Below are 25,473 nucleotides of genomic sequence, written 5' to 3' on the forward strand. Positions count from 1 at the left end.
AAGATAGTCTCTACAGAGCACTGTATTTCTCCAACATCTCCCATTCTGTGGGTGTTAAGCTGGGTTTATAGATGTAATTTTCATACACCTCAAACTGTTCAGTGTCCCCTTGTGCCCAGGTAGAGGCATCTGGATTTATATTACTAGTCATTGATTCAGGTACTTGCTTTAATTTGTAATCCGTCTGGAAATGGTTAGCTGCCTATTATGAACGTATTATTTTACTGCTGTCTCCATAATTCTACTTGGGGTTAACTGGCTTGCTCAAGGGCATGTGAAAAGAATAGCATGAGAAGACTATGTGTCTCACTTTTAAATTTCCTGTCCGTACTTCCTTCGCTTGTACGAGGATTCAAACCAGAAACCTTCAAATCATGAGTTCACTTCTCCTTTAGGCTACCAACGCCCAGAGGGGGTGTGTGACTCGAGGCTTTTGAAAAAGTGCTTACGGACTCGAAATAAAAGTGCTGAGTTTCTGTACAGTTGTGACTTTAAGCAAGTGTGAGCTCCAGTGTTCAGCCAGCCCAGCAGTGACTACACCTAATGAGGCTGGGAAGACACAGGGCAAGCTGTGCTCGTGATGTTCTGCTCACGGTGTGACAGCAGACTGATTTCAGACCAGCTGCTGATGGTGCTGATGGTAAACAAACAAGTGAACAGTGACAGTCAGCAGATCTGAGACCTGCTGCGAGATGGATGAGCAGCTGTCTCCTCTTGCTTCCCGTCGGGCTGGTGTTCAATGGATTGTTCACACATACATGCATGTATACGCTAACACACAGCTGGAAACATGGAGGAGGAAGTTTGACCTGGCTTGCTCTGACAAGAACCTGTCACCTCCTAACACTTCACTCTCACAATCAGCAGGCTTGGCAGCCACTCTCTGTCACTGACAACTTGGCACACAATGATGTGCAACCATGTGTGTGTGTGTGTGTTTGTGTGTGTGTCTCCTAATCTGCTCACTCACTCCTACTACACAGGAGCTACACTATCGAGGCACCTATGAATCTCAACACTTCCTTGCTCGACTCCCTCCTGAGAGATAGATATATATGTGTATGTGAGGTTGTGTACATGTGTGTGCTGTGCTCTGTAGCTCCATGTCTCTCCCCAGTGAGATGAGGCAAAGAAAGGAACATGGAAGTGACTGCCATACTCTGCAGAAGGAATAGATGGGCGGAGACAGTGAGAGTGAACATGAGATAGAGGAAGATAGAGTGACAGCTGAGAAGACGGATAGACGGAGGAGTTGCAGAGAGGAACAGGGAGAGTGCTTTCCAGACAAGGTGACAGTCCAGGGGAGACATTCCTGAGTTCGGTCTTGGAGCATGGCCGACACTGCTGAGGCCAGCGTAGGAGGTATGTCAAGGGTACTCAGCATCAAACCTCTAAAAGGCTGCCCTGCCAAGCACTGTTATAAAAGGGTTATGACTTCAATATTCAGCCTGATCATATAGCGTAGGAGTGTGGGCAGCCGTCCAAATCAATTAATTTGGACAGATGTCTTTGTTGCAATGAAACTGTTGTGGTATAATTCATAGCTTACCATTTACAGTTAGCTGATGCTATTATCCAGAACACCTCAAGGGTGTCTTGCTCAAGGACACTGCGTCAGTAAACATGACTGCTGATGGACAGGTAATAGGTGTTGAGGAATTCAAACTGTTATTTTAGTTAAAGGACATTCTTTGTAGCCATTGTATGGTCTCCCGCCAGAGTGCAGCATCATAAATAAGTCAAGGCATCTTTATGACTTGAATTTAAATCATCACTGTCCTTATACTTTCACTGCAAGCTCCTCAGATGTCCAGATTTGTGTGTCTTTGCTTGAGTGGACCCAAGATTCACTGTGGTTGTCCTCTGTGAGGGAAATTACATAAACTACACATATAATCCAGTGTAAATATCCTTATTGCACATGTTTGTATATAGTTACTGCACATGTAATCATGTTTAATTTGATCTTCTGAATCTTACCATGTAACCTTTAAATGAGAGGACTTTAGCTTGATTATGTCATTAAGTGCTTTCAATGTAACAGAGGGGTCTATGGAATGTGTATGACCAAAGATATTTTGATGTTTTGGAGTTTTAGCTAATTGCTAACTGTTTTAGAAAGGCCAAGAATAAAATGTTGCGTCAAAGGATAGAAAGACAGCCACAGTACCTTGGATGGGAACATAACAAGATAAGGATGTTTATTGGAAAAAGCAGCCTTGACAAGAAGGAAGAGTTCCAAGGTATAAAAGATGTGAATACTTTTTCATCTGTGTGCATAATACAGACTAACTTTGTGCTGTGAACCATGCTTTCAGCATTAATAAGGTGTGACAATACCGTATGAGATTTGTGTCTCGTTCCTTTTTTTCAGAGTGGAATTGCAAAATTGCCATGACACCTCCCCGCAGTGCTAAATGACTGACAAACTCTGCTGTACCAGAGAGGTGAGAGGATCTCAAATGCATAATTGAAAATTAATTAACTACTGCAGTTACTATAACTAATGATAAGAATGATTGCACTTCTAATGAAACGGGCCATACTAAAACACAGTTCTGCTTGTCTCCCCTTTCTTTTCCATCCTTCCTTTCATCCTTCCTTCCTTCCCTCCCTGAGGATAGTCAAGTCAAGTCGGTCAACTCAATTTAATTTGTATAGCCAAGTATCTTAAAACACAAACTTGCCACAGTGATCTTTACAGTCTGTACAGCGATACAACATCCTCTGTCTTTAGATCCTTGATTTAAATACAGGAAAAACTCCCTAGAAAACCCCTTTAACAGGGAAAAAAATGAAAGAGACAATAGCATAAGATCTTCCAGTTGCTCCTCTTTTCAGCTCTGCGTGGGTTCCCATGTGTCATGGGATACCAGAGGCAGCCAGAGGGCATGTATTTTTCATACTTGTCTGACTTCTATTTTGGTGGTCTGAGAGGCGTGCAGTGAAGGATTCCTTGCTTGACCAGCGGCTCCATTTCCCCCCTCATCGTGCTCGATGGGGTGCCGCCGTTCCCTCGGCCTCCCACCAGGAGCTCCTGTCTCCGACCTTTAGCAACTATGCTGGGGGAGGCAAAAAAAAAAAAACAACAAAGAAAAAAACCAGCAGTGGACTCAAGCTGGGAAGCAGCCAACTAAAGAGACTAACACTAACATGCTTGCAGATCACATTTGTGTTGTGCACATATGCAAGCTTAGCCCACATGTACTGTGCCCTGTGCCACACACATGCATTCAGTCTCTCCCTCAAACACAAACACATCTCATACTCCCTCCTCAACCGTTTCTTTCATCTTCTTTCCTTCCTCCCATCCTTCTGAATATGCCTTCACCTCTGCAATCCTTCTCGTCCCTCCATGCCCTATTGATCATTTCCCTCACAAGTCTGAGCAATGACCTATTCAGTCAATATTCACAGCGCCCACATAGAGGCTGAACAAAAAGTATTTTGATCAAATGTACAAGAACTACAAAATAGTGCGATGCATACAGTCTGCCGGCTGTCACACAAAGGTAAAACAGATGTCATACTGCTTCTGCGGACTATATTGGTGCCAGCTTCAGATCTTCAAAGTTTCCCTTGTTGCTTTCAATGACTGTGTTCAAAGACACATATCTAATGAGACGCCCATGTAATGAGACACCTAATGGATGTTTTGGTTTTTGTTTTTGTTGTGGTGCACTGAGCTGGTTATCATGATAAACTGAAAGGCCAATGAACGGAGCAACTGTAATATCAGTCGGTATTTCTACTTTGAAATTCTATGCATACAAATTATAAAATGACAGCAACACTCACTCTCTTGATGAATTGCATCGATGAGCGGAATCCAGGTAAAAGCCATTAATGCTTATTGACTTTTTTATAAAACTGTCTTCCCATCAGAGACGAGGAGATGATTTAGAGGAATTTCTTAAGCTCTCCAAAAATAAAGCTGCAACTCAAGATAATGACCACTTAATATTTTGATAAGGTGGAGGCTATGAAATAAAGGGTTAATAATCCCACAGTTTTCATTCAGGCTATTATTTGTGATTGAGGTAATTGTTATACTTTGCTTGTTATCTGCTTCGCCAATGTAAGCCAAACAACAAATAAAACCCTTTAGGTGAACTGGTGCATGTAGAACTTTAATGAGCACCTTGTTTGTTGTGCTGACAAAAGTCCACATCCTTTCTCATAATGAAGTATCGCCTGCCTCATTGTCACTAACACCACGCTGAAAGGGTTGTAATATTTACCAAGCCACAGTGTTCCTCATTTCATCAGATGGCTCATCACAGCAGGTCCAAAAATGTCTACCTCAATGTATTAAGAGCCCTCAGAAAAAGTAATATAATTAATCCCCACAATAACTTAATTACAAATGCAGCTGAATAATGCACAAGAAAAAAGCTGCTCACCTGATTTCTCGTCTCATTGACAAACACAAAAAGCATCTTATATGAGTCTAATTTTATATATACATTTATCTCCTCTGCATTGAAAGCATGCCAGCATGTTTTTTGTCAGAGAAGCCCCTTTCACACTGGACAAAAAACCCACTGAAACCCACTAACATCTGGCTTTTGTCTTCAGTCTACAATTGGCATTCATTTCCATTCTCATGACTCTACAATAGTCATGGGTATTTTTGGCTCCGGTTCTAATCTGCAGTGATGGAAATATGAAACCTGGGTAGACATGCTAATTATTGCCCCTTTTCCTGATGCACTTTCATCTGTTTTTATCCGCGGATATCTGTAAACATATGGTTACATCCAATTTTTTTTATGTATGACCTTTCTGTAATCACAAAGTAATGCGTACTTTGTGATTACAGAGAGAATACATGTAAACATATGCTCACATCCATGTTTACATAGGATTAGCATACAGTCCATGAGCTGTGTTACTTTATGTACACCGTTACATCTTTCAGAGCATAAAAAAACACTGTAAACACAACTGCCACCTACCCAGCACGGTACTGTTAAGCCGTGATAAACAAAGCATGGCAAACTCATCTACTAGCATTGAAAAGCCGTCAGTCGCCTATTTCTTAGCATGTTTACCCTAATTTACACTAATTTTGGTTAAAAAAGGGGTATGATAAAACCTGACAAGTCAATTATAATCTAATTAGCTTTGTGATCACCTAGTAACAGGGACAACAATAACCTGCTTTGAAAGAGTAGTTTTGGCTTGGATGAGGGCATAGAAACAGATGACAACTGTAATCAATGTGTTAGAGAAACCCTGCTATTAACCATCTCAAAAACAAATCCTAGCATGGAATACCAATTTAGGCTGAAAACATTGAACTCCAGCATTGAAGCCATCATTTGTCATTCGGGTAAGAAGAATTGTATGAGATTGTGTTTTATTTCGGAGCACCTGAGAAAAAAGATATTCTTTACAGTCTTCAGTTTGATGTCTTTCTGGGTTCTTATAGTCAGTTTGTCATCTCAAGTTTTACAGTTTTGTCAGTTTGATTTAAAGCAAAACATTTTTTATGCTTACTCCTTTAGACTCTCCCTTGGCATTGATTGCTTTTTCAGTTTTGCAACATTTGAAAATATAATTACACTACGTCATGACCTGCTGTGTTTAATTTACTAGGTAGCATCTGTAAACAGGCTTATGCATATGCATTGCAGGAATGTCATTTGCCACAGCTGAGATACACTTGCAGGTGTGCCTAAATTTGATTAACTGAATGTTCATTAACCTGTCATGTTGCTTCACGCCACCTTCTTCCTGCTTTATATTTTTTATTTTAAAGTTAACAGTCATCAAATCAGATGGAAGATTGGCACAGAAAAAGTGCTGGCATATCTTTAGCAAGAACAGAGTGCTTTGTAAGACTTTAGAAACTAAGGCTTTCAGTTTAGTGCATGCACATTTTTTTTTGTGAGCAGGCCAACCACAAAAATATCAAATGTGGATTGTTAAAACACAGATGACAACAAACCAAGAGCAGAAACTACAGGACTGAAGGTTAATTGTTGGGTTAAGCAAGGCTAAATAAACAATAGCAGTGTTATCCACTAGGGCTTCTTCTTAAAACATGATAAAGTGTCAGCATGTGTTATTTTTCAAACAGTAAGACAGATAAACAGAGTTGTTTTCTTCTAGTCTGTCAGACCAAACTCTCTGGGTGGCTGTCATTCATTTGGACGATTGTTGTGTCATGAGGATTATGCCATAAAGTGCCCTCATTTATAAGAAGATTGCCTGTACGAGTGCGTTTGTGCGTGTAAATGTGTTTAGGTGCTCTTGCAATTCTGTTCTGTGTGAATGAGTTTGGCCTCCTGACAAATGAAGTGTGGATATTTGTAATCATTGTGATTTTAGCAAGGGTTCCTGGGTAAATCTTTGGTTTAGGTTTAGGTTTAAGATTAGGATTATGTTTCAGTTATGGACAGGTTTGAATTATGCATGCATTGCTCACAGTTTAAATCCAAGAGAATAAAGTAGTTACTTGAAGGTTTTAATGAGGACAGAAACACAGGGAATGTGTTTGTGATGAATGTTTGTTCACAGCAACATGTACACAACATCATCAATCTGAATATGAAAGTACATGGGCATGCAAGCATGAGCTCCAGACAGATTACGCACTTGAGTTGGTGACTCATACTTGAGGCTTGAATACATTTGACTTGAAACTTGTCTTTACTGATTTCAGATTTGACCTGGACTTGTTAATAATGAATAATACAAATCTTTTCAAGATTGGTGAGGTAATGTGAATATTCTGACGGTTTTGATACTGAACATATTTACTGCTATATTTAACAGTAATCATAATCTTAGCTCCTTTGCACTTTTAACATATAACAATTTGCTAATATGTAGTGAAAATAGCATTTTTTTTGTATGTCTGTACCACTGTATCATTGACACTTGATCCTTTAAGAACTGAGACTTGACTTGGGCTCTGAATCAAAGACTTGAGACTCAACATATAGACAGTTGTTCTGTGACTCATGAACATCTGTGGTCCCAGCAAATAGTAGAGAGCCCCGCTAGCTGAGCAAAGCCACGTTACGACTCAGGCGAGCAAAAGCGTGAAGCTGTGAGACCACCGGCTGCCAGACATCATTATCTCTCTCAGCAGTCCCACACATGCTCTCGAACTGGGTTAGACTTATGGATTCTAGGGTGAAAGACACTCGCAAAACAACAAAACAACGACAGCGCCAGTGTTTGCAAATGGTGTAGAACGCTCTCTAAGCAGCCATATGTGCCTGTGTGGACTTACAGGATCCAATCCTGCCAGAATGCTGACAGGATTTCCCTTCTATCGCACTGTTTCCATTTCACTATTCACACTATTTCAGTGAAACATATAGAGCTGTTGAAGGTGGTCTGCCCACAACTTCCTTCAAGAAAACAAAAAAAGTGAATAATGAATAGAAAAGCTTCCTCATGGAGGTGAATGTGCAGAAATTGCAGAGGTGTTAGTTACTAGAGCCACTTTTACTCTCTACTGTATCTCTGAAATGTTCAGGAACATTTCCTGCATGGAGTCATGTGTGAAAGGGAGCAGGATTTGATATTCAGGGAAATCTTTCCCACCAATTTCCCACCTCAAGACTTAGTAACATTTCGTGGAAAATGTTGGTATGGGTGTATTGTGAATAAAATAAGTAACACTGCAGGAACAAGCACGTAAAGGGTTACGTCTGTCTGATGAAAGATGATTTCACATAGAGCGAGTGAACCAATCACAAGACACCGCTCGGGTGACCAGATGTTCTGAAACATTCAGGACGGTCCCGAATTAGGAGGAGTTGTCTCTAATCCTGAATCCTGTCCGGTTTGTCCCTAAAATGAACCGTTAAGATAACAGTAATAGATAATATGAACAAGCTAAAATGAGAGCTGTCTGTATGCTGTAAGGCTTGACTCACTTGAGACTTAAAAGCCTAAAGACTTGACTTGAGATTTCAAGGCAAAAATGCTGAGGAGACCTGACTTGGTGACACAGTCATATTGAAAAATGCTGCACTGGATATATTGTGTCTTTTGGAGCGCTGCCAAATTGTCATGAATAATGAATAACACAACAAGCTGCTGCTGTCACCAGAATAAAATGCAGAAGACTCTAAATTCAAATGAGAGAAACCTTTCATTAAATTATCAATTAGTCTACATGAATTAGTAGCTCATTAGTTGTTGTTGTTTTTTTAACTCTATGAATCTGTGAAAATATTGTGATCACAAAACTGTGATGTGTAGGCTACAATTCCTGATTTTAGTCATCAAAAAATGTTCTGTTTTGTAAAATTAGTTTGAGTATTACTGATGTGGTTTTACTTGTCTGTTGCACTGGTTAGGCTAGCATAAATAATGGATTGGTGACGTCATCCGACTGAGTGCAGCCGCCACTGCGTGAGGAATTTGTGGTAAAAATATCTAAAAAGCGTGTTTGTGAACTGCTGAAAAGACATTTAAAATGACTAACATACCTGTCACCTGTACATAATGGTCTTGTTTACACAGCGGTTCATCCTCAGAGCCAATCTATCTCTAAATTATATCCATCTGTACAAACTGATTTTCATAATATCAATAACAAATTACCTGTCAAAGTTACAGTCTTGATTTTACTCTAAATTATTCTAACCATTTTAGTTTTTCTGACAGTTCAAATGAAGCCACCCATTTGAGTCAGTGGTTCAGTTCTTGGATTGCCATGGCATGTGTGAAAATGTGTGTGAATAGTGGAAATCCCACGCGGTGCCTAAAAGGTTATTAGTAATCAGTTATTTAACAGGAACTACGTGTGAAAGAGGCTTACGACTGCATCCAGTGCAGCTTGAAAAATCTACCATTAAATATTGCTTTTTTCTCGCCTCTATATCCACATCTCCATCCATTTCCTTGGAACAAAAGCTGTTTAAAATTACAAAGCAGCTTTACCTACAGCAACATTGTGAGCCATCTGAACCTTGGAGAATTTGAGAATATGAAAAGGAGCTCCCAGTTTCTGTATAGGAGCCAGCCAGATCCATATGGCTCACAGGATTACACTGAACAACTCACTCTCCTTTAATGCAAACAGAAAAAAGAGGCAACTATACCAAACCAAAGTCCTTTTCATACATGCCCTGCAACCCTGAATTCATCTAGACCCAGACGAGCTTTATGTGAGAGGGAAATGTCCAAATCAGTTGGACCGGACATTAAACAGACTTAACCCTGCCAGCTCCCTCGTACATAGTCTGTGTAACTGATTGACCCTACAGTATGTGTGAATAGAACAGGTCATTGTCCTCTCAGCGAGTGAGTGGGTGTGCTGATGACTTCATGCAACTGGCGCGAAAGCAGAACAAAGTCGCCTTGTCCAACATCTTCGATGTGCTGTAAATAACACCCAGCAATTTCCGAGAGTGAAGTTTTGGCATCATGCCCTGCCTCTTGCACGCTCTACCTAGACTCCACACCTCACCTCAACCAAATGGAGTATTCCCAGCAGGTGAGAAGGTGTCTGACACATACGGTCTCCTGCTACAATTGTGAGAGGGCAACTCAGGAGAGTGAGGACCAGACACCAAACGGCTCTAGTTTTTCACCCTCCAGATGCAGCAAACAGACATATTTGATGAAACGTGTTTGGAGTGCTGACAAAGTGGCGCGGTAATTGATAAAGACACACAAACAGAATGGCTTTCAATCAGCACAAGGCTGCTATCAAACTGAGATGCTGTCAACTTGAGTATCTTCATCCATCACCCTACAAGCTTATCAGCGGTTGGAGACATTATTGTTTTTCCCAAAATTGGATTCAATCCCAAAAGAGACAGTATTTCTGCTACCTGACACATATCAACATGCAGCAACTTGCACACACAAGATGACATACAGACATCAACATAGCTATCATACATGAAAAACTACTGGAAAATAAACTTTCCCTAGGGATAAATATACATTATCCACTGGGGATATAAGACAAAGCTGCTGCCTGTATCTCTTTAGAACGCAATAATGTTGAGCTGCTCAAAAATGATAAACAATAATATACTAAACATATACCTAAATGTATCAAATTGCATTGGTCCATGATATTTATAAAAACTACATCATGTATATAATGAGAGGAGGCCAAACCGAATATAAAGTTGGTCTGAAGTGTCTATGATACACCCCTGTGTCTTTAAGCCTATGGCCTACTTGTTTACAATTTGGCATATCTGCATCACAGAAAGTCATGCTGCTTTAGCTTGTAGCGGTTCTTCTTCACACTGTACAGACAACAATCACTACTTGACTTTGATCCTGAAAGAACAGTCAGAATCTAATGACTCTGAGCCAAGATCTGAAGTTACAGCGAGCGCATTTATGACTTCTAAATGGATTTATGGAGCTTATCCTTGATGGATATCTGAGATCTTGACAGCAGTGTAAAGTGTGTTCTGCTGATTTTCTCTATCAGCCCTCATATACTGCAGCAGGCATCACAGATTATGTTCTAAACCAGATTAAACTTTTTAGGTCACTTTAAACAACTAATGTGGCATTTGGATGATGAAAGAATCAGACACACCATTGGACAGACAACTAGATTAACACACGGGGTGATTCTTACCTGAGGGGTTAAGCAGCCGCCAGGTGATTAGTGGGTCCGGCCTGCCACTGGCCAAACAGCTGAGTGTCACGTTACTGCCCTCGTTCACTATCATGTCGTCCGACATCTTGTAGATGTTGGCTGGAACTGGAGACAAAAGATAGTTAGGACTGCTTTTATTTATGAGAATAAAAGGCAGGGTACATCTTTATCTCACAAAGACCTCCATGTTGACCTTACTGAGAGGTCTCATCATTTAAAAGTTATAAACTGACATCTTTGCTCTTTACTTAACTTTATAACAATAATGTTTTATTCATCCTTCTGTAAAACATTTTCACTCAACAAAATACATGTAACAGACTTTTCCATTAAGAAACTGCTGGCTTTTAACAGAGGTTAAATACAAAGGACAAGCTGACCTTGATTCTCTCAGTGAAAGGAAGTGTATAGAAAAGCGTTGGAGAACATTTTTCCTGCTTCTATAGCTCTCAGAGGTACTTACAGTAAACTTTCTCCCAGGAACTAAATATGCAATTTAATCTCCTGCCCTGGGACCTGAGCTCATGAAAACAGATTGCTTCTCTTGTCATATGGAGACACACCAGACACTTGGTGCTGATTCTTCAGAGTTCAGACACAGTCTTTCAGAAAAGTAAACTTTAACGTACTAATCCAAAATTTAAAAGTGAAATGAAGACAGTTTTTAAGTGTGCGTTTCATCTGAACGCAGCGTTTAATGATCACCCTCCCTTTCGATCACCATCTAAATAGTAAATGGTCTGCATTTATAAAGCGCCTTTCTAGTCTTCCAACCACTCAAAGCGCTTTTACACCACATGGCAACAATCACTCATTCATACACTGATGGAACAGCCTTCTGGAGCAATATGGGGTTCAGTGTCTTGGCTGAGGACACTTCAACATGTGGTTTTGAGGAGTCAGGGATCGAACTTCCAATCTTCCTATAAGTGGATGACCCGCTCTACCTCTGAGCCACAGCCACATATACCCTTAATTCCTCTACTTCATCTGTTCCTCACTCCCACTGCACAAACACCCACATAAACCAACAGAAAGCAAGAGAGAAGGAGCACAAGAGAGAGAAAACTTTACTCTGGCACAAACAACTCAGATGAATTAGGTACAGTCTGTTTTAGAGAGTCAGCAGCTAAGATGCAATCAATCATGAAGGATATAGAGAGAATACATCAGTGTTTTCACAAACTGTGGCTGAATTGGTTGGGGGGTAAGGTATCGTATGCAGATATGAGGCAAGAATTGAAAATAATGATCAATGACTTTGGAATATGATGAATGGGGGAACAAACATAATGCAGGCAAACAAAGAAGTATAAATTCATATTTTTCTCTGAACCTGTGACAAGTGGATTTACTATTCTAACTTCAGAAATGGGTACATGTTTGTGTGCGTGTGTGTGTGTGTGTGTGTGTGTGTGTGTGTGTGTGTGTGTCAAGTCTACATTATTATGGGCTCAGCACATTAGCCCATGCTGCCTTTCTTCCATTAACCCTACCAGTCCCAAGGTTACATCTGCACTCTATCCACTTGAATGAACTGATAATGCTGTATCTCTTTGTCAATCAAGAACATGCTTGTGTGCTGTTATGGCCATCCAAGAAACACACGTGTAACAAGTTTGGTTGTGCTGGCTGTAAGGAGTTCACTTTTGCCATGGTGGTCTATATCATTTATTGGTAATGGTGCTTCAAATTCTAGGTGTTGACCCTTATTGAAGTAAGAAGGGTAAACCAGTGACATGGTTTAACTGGTGTAAAAGTGGAGTTACATTTACTGTGAATGAAAATGTGTCTTTTCTTATTGGTTATGATTCTTTTAGAAGCTCACACAGTTACTGTCAATGAAAACAAGACCACAGAACTCCTTGATTTTGGGGATTAGCGTTTAATATATTCGACACCTTCAGAAGTCTAATAAATGAATTCTGTAGCTTGACGTGTAATCCTTCATATATCCTAACTGCAAGTTTCCAAATGTTTTTCCACTTTCAAATTTTACTGAAGAAAGAAGATATGCAAGAGTTTTCATAGACACATAGACTAATGAACCTGGTTTGTTACATGTATCAACTGTCGCTCCTAAACACAACTAAATTCATGACACAATCTGGACTTGCAATCACTGCCTGCTGTGTTTTGTTATTAGACCTCTCACAGCATCGGCCCATCTAAAGAATTGCTAACCTCCTTTTCCCATCAGTCTCACCTGCCTCTGCTGTTCCTGCAATACAATTCTGCCACTATCCTGCACTTACTCTAAACCAGAGAGCCGTACTGTAATGTGTTTAAAGCCACAGGAGGTGTTGCACACGATGAACACAAACTTAAACTCCTTTGGTCTTTTCATTATATTTTATTTCCTTCAGCATTGCACTCAATCACTTAAGAAGAGAGAAAACATGTGCTTTAAATGTCCATGGAGAAATAGCCACACATTTTGTACTGTTCACGTACTGAATAAAGTGTATGCCAGATGAAGTGTGAATTTTGGAGATAAAAAAGATGTGCCAAAATGTCGCTTTATGAATAAAATGATTGCATCAGAGTTATGAGTCTGTGCCCCGCAGACGTGCACGCCTGTGCTATAAGCTTTCACCGCCATGATTAAAATAACAGTCTCTAGTCTCTGCACATTAGTTTCACATTTATCTTGCAATCCAAATCATTTATGCATAAAAAGCAGGGTTGGGAAGTAAACCATTAAAGCTTATGGGATACCTGCTCAAAAATGTGTCAACAGCAGAACAATCAGATGCAAAAAGCTAGTGGAGAAAGTAACATACACTGCAAGCTCTCAGCAACTGTTGTCAATTTTGTCCATAAACAGGGCACTTAAACCCCAACTGCTCCATTAAAGTTACTCAGTAGCCTGACAATAACGAATGTGCTCCAGTTGTACTCCTGTTGTTGGTGCCAGCAGGTACAGCTTCCTGTTGCAGGAGAGATTTTATTATTTTTTTGTTTGCCTAGCTAGGTACAAATAATGGATAATATATGCTGAAAACATTTGGAAACCCACTTGTGAGACTACATCATGCAGAGATTCATATGCTATTTAAACCTGATAGGACTCTCTGTGTTGAATTGAAATAAAGCTACCCTGTTTTTTTTCTGTATCGACCATGTTTTCGAAGAAACAATATTTCAGATTGTTTCTCCACACGTTTTTTATTGAAGATTTGTCTGTGTACGGCATCAGAGCCTCCCCCAAAAAACATCTCTCTCACACACATGCACTCACGCACACACACACATACACACACCACCCGCAAGTAACCCATCTCTCTAATAACAACTGATAAGACAGTCGCAATTGTGCCACACAGCATTTTAAATGAAGTCATACAAAGTTATTGCCGTAGTCTAATGACCAAGCTAAAATGAAGATGTGTTTTCCCGATATGGCGAGATGGAACAGGGGATGCTGGGGCGGAGGCACTCGATTGAGGTGACAAAGAATCCAATTGTCTTTTTGTGCCCCCTTCAAAAACAAACCAAAGGGGGGTGGGGTGTGGCAATGAAGAGGGGGTGGGGGGGTGGGGGGTGGGTAGGGATATTGATTGGCTTAGTACTATGTGTGACTGGAGAATGAATCCTCGCAAGGCTAGATAAAAATGGATCGGGGAGGAAACAACTGCTCGTACACTGATAACCCTGTCAACTGTATAAATGGGAGGGGGGGGGGGGACTAGGAAAGATGGGGAGAAAAGTGGAAAAGAGGAGATGAAGAAAGTAGACAATAGTGAAAGGAAGAAAGTGTGAGTGACATTTCACCTCTCGTGGCGACAGCGCCCGGTGTCCAGCTGTCAGCAGAGACGAGGAAGGAGGGCCAGAGGAAAGGAATGAATTGTAATCTTAGTCATAGGTCAGCTTTCAAGGAACAATGCTGGAAAGGGCAGCTCTTTGAAAAGCACTTTACCTCTGCAACTGTAGGATGAATGAATTCCATAGAGATACTCTCTCTGCACTCTCTGCTAATGTTTTCTATATGGCTGGGTTTGAGTGAATTATGGTGCAGACAGCCACAGGCTAAAAAACGCCTACATTTAATGTCACACTCTGCACACTCACTTTCATATACAGTCACATCTCTCCACCTGGAACCTATTTTCTAACTTATTCTGTTTTAATTTCACTCCCCAAAGAGGAATTAATTTCCATATACAGGCAAATATCACAAGCTGCTGTGGAGTACACAGGAGCATTTTCCTTCTCCAGGTTAGCAGGTTTCACCCTCCTGAAGAATCCCATTGTGTCCTCTCCGGCTAATGATCTCCTATTTGGTTTTCCAATTCCTCCAAAATAATAAATCTCTAATGAAAACTTTATAAATATGCTGACCTTGCTTTCAACTCTAATTTCAAACTTCAAAGAAAGAAGGAAAAGAGAGAGTGAAAGACAGTGAGTGAGAGAGAGAGGGAAATTAATTAGGGGCGAATGTGTTTGTGTGTTTGTAGGTTTGTGCTTTAACTGTGTGCCCATGTAGAGGAGAAACAGGCGCAGCCATGGGCAGCTCCCTCGTCCATGTGACAAGTTTTTCACTACAGGGATAAATGGAAGGCGATGAAAGCAATAAACTTGTATCTCTGCATGATTAACTCCTCCTTCATTACTGCGTGCACTTACTATTGCAACTACTTCCAAAAAGTCTTATGAAGACTATAATGCGATAAATCTTTTAAATAGTTGTATTGCATGGAATCTAAAAAAAAACAAAAAACGTGGCCTGCAATTAAAGTCTAAACATTAGGAACTTATTGATATCGAGGCAGGTACTCCACATACAAATGTGTGTTTTAAGCAGCTATAAAGGATTCATCAAAATAAATAAATGACTGTGTACATTTGAAATGATTAAATTGGAGGCTGCTTATTTATCACGTGTCTGTCATGTTTTCCTCAGGTACGGACTAATTAATTCAAAGAGGCTTTTGAACAGTCTGAAGACAGCTGCGAGTAACAGATAATGGATCAAATAACATATTAATGTTTTAGCACAGTACAGCGTTTTACAGTCTGCCTTGTTATAATCACAAACTGAATAATCAAGTTTTCCATTCGCATTTGTTCACCTGATTATCATCTGAGTGGAGCCTTAAATCCAGCCCACAATCCTTTGGAATTATGTCCACATTGGATGATTCTGTACCTCACAATTACGTTCATACATTATGTGTGCTTTTAGACTGTCCTCCCAAGAAAAAGAGCATTAATCCTTTGAGCAAATTCCCATAAATTACATTTGATTACATTTAAGAGACAAGGTCACTGAACTTGTTCCACTTTCTTTTTCCACAACTTCTTGTTGTAAAAAAAGGGACATTTTATGGAAAAAGAGGCACTGCTAAATGTGGTTCAGCAAAATCAAGATATTTAATTTGGCATATTCACAACTGACTTATCCAATTTAATAAAAGGCACAGCACGCAGGAGTGTGAATAATGCACTGAGTACTGTGTAATCATAATAGGAATACAAGAAAACAGTTTGACCTGGATATTACAGCCACAAAAAATAACTAACACACACACATAGGCATAGTATCTGGTGTTGATGCTGAGACTGAAGATTGGAGCACAACACTCAACAAAAAATGCTGGGTGCACACACATCAAACAAATGGATAGTGCATTTAAAGACCAGAAAATTACCAACTTGTCATTGCACTGCTTGTGGCTTGTGCTACTCTTTGTGCTACCACAAAACCAGAAACCTAATATCTCTATTTAGTGATTTAGTTTAGTTCAGTAGGCAAACTCACAAATACGCTGACAGCCTTGCTTGGTCCACCTCAGATGGAGACATATTGAGCATGAAATTATCCTTTGAACAGAAGCAGAGAAGGCAGCAGATAATGCAGGATGCAACCTCGCCCACCTGGACTCTGTCAGATTGCTTTATATTCAAGCTAAAGTGTTCATTACAATTTAAGGATTACTGTGCCAAACTCTATTCCACTCTTTAGGACACAAACAGTACACAACCAGACAGCTTTGGGATTTGACTGGAAAATGTATTCTCTTCTCACCTCGCCAGATCACAGACTACTGCTTAAAACAACAAAATACTACACAGCGGACCTCAGGGGTGTAAAATAAGAAACAATAACCCCAACCATGCATCTTTTTTTTTTTTACTAGCAGAGCTCAGGAACAGTTAAAATTATTTTATATCAAAGGCATTAAAGTACTGCACATCAATAAATCTACTGTCATAAGTTCTGTGTATACCATTTTACATGTTTTATATTTTTCCCCTTGGGCTCATTTTGCTGCCTCTTACATTTACCCCCCACTGGCTCTCAATGTGACATTTGGAGGAGTGATGTGGCATCAAGTGTAGAAGATGCGTGCGCTTATGCTTAGCTAATTTAAAACCATTAGAAGATAATCAGGAGAAAGCACTCGCAGGTCTTTAACTTTTAGCTTTTAGTGCTTGGAAGCTTTACTGCCAATTACCTGCTTTTTTATAAAACAAGGTCAACCCAAATACTCTTGTCCAAAGGCCCCCAAAAAAGAACATTATTACAAGGCTGTTCGCCACCAGAATGGTTCAACTAAGAGACTGAATAACGTAGCCTTAAACAAGCACCTGCTGTACTCATGATACCAGAGTGTGTTTGTGTTCATACTTGAGTGCCCAGGAATGTGGTTTTTGCCTTTTCTTGGATTCATTTCCACGTTGGCACCTTGACCGAACAAGGCAATCTGTTCTTGTGGGAACTATGAGAGTGATAATCAGGGAGTCTTGACCATTCAATGGCTTGAAAAGAGGACACTATCAACCTCTTTTCTAGATTAAGCCATTTGAGGTCAAAGGAAGAGAAAAGGCATGCACAGACATGCTCACACAGAAATATTTGATAAATCTGCCACAAAATTTGCTCCCTTACAAATATTATGTCTTACTGAAAGACTTTTGAAAGAGTGAAAAGGAAGAAAGGAAAGAAGAGCTACAAAAGGAATGAAGGAGCAAAATGTAATCGTTGTGCTACAACTTTAAATGTCTGCAATGTGCTAGTGCTGATAAAGAGTATCTCTTTAGATTAACACTAAGCTTTTTGGATGAGCCGTTGGTTGTACACTTACTGCTGAAAGATACACACACACACAAGCACACGCACACACACACACGCACACACACACACACACACACACACACACACACACACACACACACACACACACATACACACACACACACACACACACACACACACACACACACACACACACACACACACACACACCTGTATGCATACACACAAGTACAGTTACAAACACACATTTTGTTTTCTGTAGCTTAGACAGTATGTCACCGTACAGTGTGACTCGTTAATATCCACAGTTGATCCCTTCAATTATTCATGCTGACAGTGTTACTCGATATAATGACAAGCTACATCTGCATTGCATGAGCTGCACACGCACACTAACACACAAGCTCACACACACACACACACACACACACACACACACACGCACACACACATTTCAACACACATTTTGCCTGTTCCATCACGTCACCTCATGCAAAATATAAAGGAGCACCGATCTCGTTTGATCTGAGACCTCAGGGTGTATTTTCTTCAGAGACACACACACACACACACACACACACACACACACACACACACACACACACACACACACACACACACACACACACACACACACACACACACACACACACACACACACACACACACACACACACATTATTCTCTGCCTGGCACTGCAGAATTGAAAGGAAGGAGAATGCATAGGTCTGAGAAGTGGGCTGACGCTGCTGTTACTGCTGTAGGAGATGAAGCACAAGTGGCCTGGCGATGCCAGTGGGACCCCCCCCCCACGTGCTCTTTGAGAACAAAAAACAGATGAAGAGAGAGAAGAGGAAAAAGTAGATGAGAGAGGTGATGACAGAGGAAAAGGCACCACCTCTCTCCCATCCCAACGGCAGCCGTCAGCAGCTGCACTAGAGATGCCTGTGAAACTTTCAAAGGAGGTGCTGGATGTGAGACAGATGCAATGGCCTGCTGGAGGCACCGATAGAAGCAAGGGAGGAAAACTAAGCTTTTTCTTTTTTCTGAATGGAGATTTTCTGCATTTGAGACCAATCACACTTCCATCCATTTCGGATATCTAGACCTTGCCCTAGTTGGGGACACTGAGGTGATTAATTAAGGAGATGTTTTTTCTGCTTTGGGAAGTGTTTTTTTCCAATGAGGGTCCTACAAGGGCAGCAACTCGTAAATCACATGAACATCTAATTGGTGTTTGCAATGAAAAAGGAAAAACAACTGAGTTAGAAAGGTATGGTAACAGTTTCTACTATCAAGCTCTACACAGGCAAGCAAGGCAGGTCAAAGAAGATGAAATGCTAAAGATAGTACTTTTTTCATATTATTTAAACCAAATAATGGCAGCTCTTGCCCCTATGAAAAATATCTCTGTTTATATATTCCATACAAGCTGTAATTCTTATCTTGGCCTCACGAAGGTACCTCTGTAAATCCTTTGCCTTCTCAGAAGAAGCTTTGTACTTTAAGCTTGGCATTCACAAAAGTGTGGGAGGCTTGCCAAAAAGGCAAAGCAGATTTTGCATTCAAGCCATCAGATGATTTAAAAGCTTACAATATCACACTGCTCATGATAATGAGAAAAACAAAGATAGCTAGACAAGCTAAATCCAAGGTTAGAGAATCTTGGCTGAAATGGCGGCCTTTCTCTCCGCAGCTTCCATTTCTATGGTTGTTTAATACCACTTCCTGCCCTTTGCTCTTCCACTTCCAAATACCATTCCTCATTATGTCACTTTGTCCAGACAGGGGTTATTGAAGATCACAAGCCCTCCCCCAACCCCATAGCCTATGCAGCTCAGTTTAGATGCCTTTTTTACGCCCCACCATTTACCATTTTCTTCCAAATGTGAAACAACCAACACCTCCTCACTCTTACTCCAAAGCCATTTTGTCCAATACAGCTGGTTCAGCAAAACCTTGGTTGCTGATGGAGTCAAATATGTTGTGCAAATTATTTTTTTCCTTCTTGTGTCTCTTCCATTGCTATTCCAGCTTGTTTGCTATTTAAAAAAAATAAGTTTTACCTATCAATAGTTGAATTATTAATAATTCAGACTAGCTAATTCATATTCAGAATCAAAATTGTTTTAATCAATATGAGCTGTGGTGGTTTAACTGAACAAATTAATATTTTACAAATGATTTGGAGTCTTTTTCATAAAAACAATACTTTTCTATCTATACTTAACAGAAGTACAGATTTAGCTCATAATAACACTAGTAAACCCCGAAAGCATTGTATGGATTAATGCAAGTTCAAGGTGAAACTGATAGTTCAAAGCAACAACATACCGTCTCATTGTTACTTAAGGATTAAAGGGCTTTATGAAATTACAGCTTGACTTAAAGTGGCTGTAGCGATTACTACTTTAAATAAATCATTTTCCTCATTTGATACGGCACCACTATTCCATCCCTCAATTTAATCAATTAATCAGTCTCATTAATCGCAAGTTCAAAACATGAACCACAGGTCTGCTCTGCTCAAAGGAAGCACACAACAAAGACTTCTTTAGATTAATACAGACAGATATTAATAGCTAAATGCCTTAATTATACATGATAAAGAGAATAATAATACATGAGTAACAAGATCTTTAAGTGATAAAAGGAACTGAATTGAAGTGTGTGGTTTGAGGCAAATGTACAGCAATGAGAAGGCTTCAGCTTATCTAAAGAATATTATTAGCCTCATAGTGTGTATCTGAGGCGTAGAGGCTGTAGACAACTATGAGCAGAAGATTTGAGAGGTGAATGTTTTTCTCTCTTTTTATTCCTCACAAGTAACATTGGCTGAGGATTATGGGTAGGCTTATGTAGTCACTCCCGAGTGTCTGAAACAGCCGAAACAAAACGTATTTCTCACAATCGAAGGTGAAATAATTAAAGCTGATGGTCATAACATTCACCCAGCATTTCGTTTAGTTATCTAGGACACTTTCTTGTATTTGTGTGAAGAAATGTTGAGGATATAAGTAAAATCGTCAGTGAATTATCCGGTCTTTCCAAGACTTATAAAGACACAAGAGGGGTAAAATCTCCTGGTCAAATGTTTAATAATATAGCGTTTATATTTTGAAAGTAATATATAATATTTGTGGATTACTGGATTTTAATCAACAGATTAAATTTTGGGGCTATTTTAATAACTACTTGGTTGCACAGGCGCATTGATCACTCGTGTCACTGCATGTATTTAAATTCGTATGATATCGTACGAAAAGTAGTGCACAACTTTTCGTACGATATCCTACGAACCGACAATGAGAACGGCCTGCAGGTCTGGGTGTTGCATCTGGTGGAGCTGATAAGTTAGCTGCCCAAGCCTGCACAACAGGCACTAGTGCAGCACGGGGCAGGGCCACGGGGCAGGGCCACGGGGCAGGGCCACGGGGCAGGGCCACGGGGCAGGGCCACGGGGCAGGGCCACGGGGCAGGGCCACGGGGCAGGCCTGTGCTGCACCACCAGACTCCTCTACGGCATGGGAGTCTTTGGGCTTTTGCTGTGGTGAATGACCAGTGGAGCATTGTCTTATTCTGCTTCAGACTGGACTGTGTCTTTACTGTCGGCTTAGCCTCCTGGCAACACCAGGAAAGAGTCTGTTGCCATATAGGTGAGCCTGACAGCAGGTTACTTAGCAGTTCAGATGGCTGTCTTGCTTTGGCCAGAGAGGTGTAAGTCCAACTGAGTCCAGGCTTTGTCTGGTTGAGGCATTGCTGTCTTCTTCAACAGACCAGACTGAAATGCACCTGCTCTAACTATTGGGTGTCAGACTGTGGCTGCCCACTGCTCCTAAATAGTTAGGATGACTATATAGTATAACATTATAATGGGATGGGTAATGCGGAGTATAAATTCCTGGCATATAAAATGTTTTTGGAAAATAAAGAGATTCTGATTTTAACAGGATGATGAATGGATTTCTGTCAAGTGTCAACAAGCACTAAACAATCCAAGACTATCTGATTATACACAATCCCCGTCAGGTTGATAAATGTGAACACAGAGTTGGAACATCGAATCACAGCTGAGACAAAAAGTGTGTGACTTCTCATCGGGTAAACCCTTTGAAAGAAGTACTACGACCTTTTACTCGGGCCAAGGGGTCTAAGGTTCAGTTTTATTTATCTCTCCTCTGTTTAAAGTTTGGGTATCAATAGAAAAATAGCAAAAGCAACAAAATGATTGGCCATGATACATGTGACTATCTCTCAGTTGTTGTTTCTGAACTATGTAAAGTGATGTTTGTGGGGGAGCATCTGCAAACACCTGTTTCCATGTGCCTTTCCCTGCTGATTCTGACTGTGAACCATTCATAAATTAAAATAAATAACACGAGTGCTCTGCTAGGCACTGATTATGAATGTATTATTTTGAAACAGCAGCCCTATGGTGTTGATTTGCGTTTCTGAGGCAATTGCATGGTTAAATCAATTAATTTTATTCTATTTAAAAAATTGCCCCCTCATTTACCTCACCCTGGCTGGGGCCACTTTTACTGAACAAGTAGCAATACCAACATATAAAAATACTCTTTAACAAGTAAAAGTCTTGCATTAAAAAATCCTATCGTACCCATTTATTATATGATCATATTATATAACTATTAAAGAGTAGTGGGCAGCCACAGTCTGATACCCAATAGTTGAAGCATATGCACTGCACTTCATGCTTTGGGGGAGAGGCTGGTCTGTTGGTTGGCTCTCTGCATATACACTTATCATGTGTGCATAAATTAACCTAAACATGGGAACAAATTGTCTTGTGTGCATGCACTAATAATACTTTGTAATATAGACACATTGAAGATGACTAGGACTATCAAAATATAAGTGGAACTCTTTTTACTTTCTTTCTCCACTTTGCTGCTGTAATGCTGTAAACTTCCCTCTCTAATAAAGGATTATTTTATCTTGTCTTATGTCCTTCAGATTTATGGCAAGGGTCCGGCGATAAGTTGAACCATAAAAGGGGAGCCTGAGTTGTTTGGTCCTTTCTCTGGTTTGAATGATCAAAGGGTCATTAAATGCTTTTAGCGCAATTGTTAATTTAGTTAATTGTCAAAAATGGTCTCTTACGAAGCATTTTTGAAGTCACCGTCACCCCCACTGGCAGAGTTGGGTTGACGTGAAGAAGTCTGTAAGTCAATTCTGCAGACATGCATGGTTGTCTGCACTTACCACGTCCAATGGGATTAGGGTTGTTGTATCATAAGGAATTAAAGAAAAACGGACAAAATGTCCTATGTGGCATTTAGATAGCCTTTCAGCTTAATTCCCCTGATCCTTTGAGGCCCTCAAGGATGTTTTGTGGAAGTCGAACCAGCAATCAGCACTTACTAATCAATACTACCTGATTGCCCCCCATTTGCTACAATTCACCACATTAGAGTGCATTGTGATGAGGGGACTCAAGCAGTGTCAGTCCTTCAGCACCAAGGACAGAGATTCACCTGGTCAGCATTGCATCTGCAGCCATGTTAGCACCACGGCTAGAGCCACACAGCACAGGCTGGGGAGGAACAGGTCGCATTTCAGTTATCACTTACAGCTGGAGCCCATCATGCTTCTTGAGCACCCACATAAAGAGAGGCTTCTCACAGCCAGAGGCAGTACAGTTTTTACCTCACCTCAAACCGCAGCTCACACCTACAGTATACTCTTTGTTCCTAGATGAAGGAGACTTACCAGCTACCTCACTAAGACTGTATTGTGTGGGATTGGGTGTGTGTGTGTTTATTTGCAACTGCCCTAAAACAATCAGAATATAATGCTTCATTTGTCTCATTCACCTGCTTTCTCACTCGCTCTCTTCATTCACACTCTAGCTTGCATGTCTCTCTCTCTCTTCCTCTGATTCTGGTTCAACTTTCTCTCTGCAGGCTGCTGTGGTGCCTCTGTGACCCTAACAACTTCTCTCCTCTGCTGCCTAGACCAGCTGCCCCTCTCCCCCAAACTTACTCCATTGGGATTCACCACGGCCAAGTCAACTACACATTACCCCCCCAGCTCACCACTCTTTCCACTAACCTTTATCTCCAGTAGAGGAGCTCTCTGGGGGAAATGTTTGCACCTTACAACTGTGTCTGTGTTGTGTCACCCCAATGGCCCTCCACCTCCTAATGGGGAAGAGGCAGTGTTTACATGTATGTGGATGCATTGCCATTTATGTGTGTGTGTATGTGTATGTGTGTGAGCTAACCTACCCCAATGAACTAAATAGGACTTAAATGGATAATAACCCAACAGTCCATATTATGGATGTATCAGTAGTTCTCTATGGTGTTATACTGGAATAACCAGTTTACAGCAATCCTTACTCCCGATCCACTCAACACAGTAAGCACTTTAACGGTTTAGTGCCTATGTGTGCACTATAGTACAGCACATTCACAACACAGCACAAGTCCAACGGAGGCTGTCACCAGGACTTTCATGAGTTGGTTGATTTCCTTCCTCAGTAAGTTCAAGCGCTGAAGGCAAACTGCTTGTTAGTAAAGGCCAAGTTGTGATTTCTTGACTGAGTTAAACATTTTCAAAAGGGGTACTTATATATATTATATAATTGTCAGATGTAGATGTTCATTTTTAAATCTAATGTTAAAGCATTAAATATTTCTTATCGTACTGAAATAATTATTCTATTAGTTCATCAATAATCAACAAAAAAGCCACATGTCCCCTGTTTCCAACTGTTAGGAATAACTGATTATCTCTGTTTTGTATAATAAAGAGTCAACCATATTTAGGTTTTAGATAGCTCATTTGACAAAACAAGCAATTTGAAGAAGCCACATGGGCTCTATCAAATTGTGATGAACATTTTTCACTATTACCTGATGTTTTAGCACATGAAAAACTGATTATGTGACAAAAACATTTTTTTTAGGAGCTTTCAGTAAAAGGGGTCATATTGCTCATATTAATGTATAGCTAATATATAGTTAGCATAACTTTTAGAGAGTATCATTGGCTCAGAAATGTGAAATGTGAAAACGAAGCCCTGCCATTGTGTTTGTGTTGATTGGGTTCCAGATCTGTAGACTCTCAACTAGCTTGTTGGTTCTCCCTGCGTGAAGAGCTGTGAACAGCTGGTAGAGTGGAGAGCACCTGACACACTCAGCTGGAGACCACCCCACAGTACTCCACACACACATACACAGACACACACACACACACACACACACTCAGCCTCTAACTGGGCTCACAGCTGCTGCTGGTGCTGCTGTTGCTGCTATAGTAGCTGATGGGAGGGGTGTGTTAGCCATCACATTTCTTTCCTGTGTCTGTGTGGGCTTTCAACTTCTTCTTTTATCAACTCTTTTTCTCTTTCTCACAAATGTGCACACTCGAGTGAAAATGTTCATTTAGTGCAGATACGGCACATACAGACAACCTCAGTCCTTCTGTATCTCCCACCCATCCCGCCTTGCGTCTTTTCTATTCCCTTTGTCTGCTGCCACTCTGTCTCCTCCACTCTTGCCTCATCACTGTCACCCTCTTTCTATCTCCTTGCATCTTCCTTTCTTTCCCTCTCTCAGTTTCTGTGTTTTGCCTTGAGCAGCAGTCTAATGAGCACATGGCTGGTGTTGGGAGAGTATTTTCTAGCTCAGATGAGAGATAACAAGCACATATGTTATTTACCACAGTGGCCACTGCAGCAGCCGACCAGTGCCAACTCTCAAAGACCCTCCCAGGGAAAAAAAATATTTCCCATCAAATCTGTAGCTGCACCATCAAAGTGCTGGGGAAAGGCACATACTCGACAACACTCAGCTTCTGTAGCTGTGTG

The 25,473-nt window shown here is 40.6% G+C and overlaps 1 protein-coding gene across 1 annotated transcript in view; it reads right to left on the reverse strand.

Moving 5' to 3' along the window:
• The window catches only part of lsamp (limbic system associated membrane protein), a 194,733-nt gene that overhangs the window by 22,458 nt on the left and 146,802 nt on the right, over positions 1 to 25,473 (reverse strand). The window contains exon 5 of the mRNA XM_062419047.1: positions 10,580 to 10,705. Within this exon, the coding sequence (XP_062275031.1) occupies positions 10,580 to 10,705 (126 nt within the window). The remainder of the gene's footprint in view (positions 1 to 10,579; positions 10,706 to 25,473) is intronic.

This window comes from Scomber scombrus, chromosome 5 (genome assembly GCF_963691925.1).
Source record: "Scomber scombrus chromosome 5, fScoSco1.1, whole genome shotgun sequence".
NCBI lineage: Eukaryota > Metazoa > Chordata > Actinopteri > Scombriformes > Scombridae > Scomber > Scomber scombrus.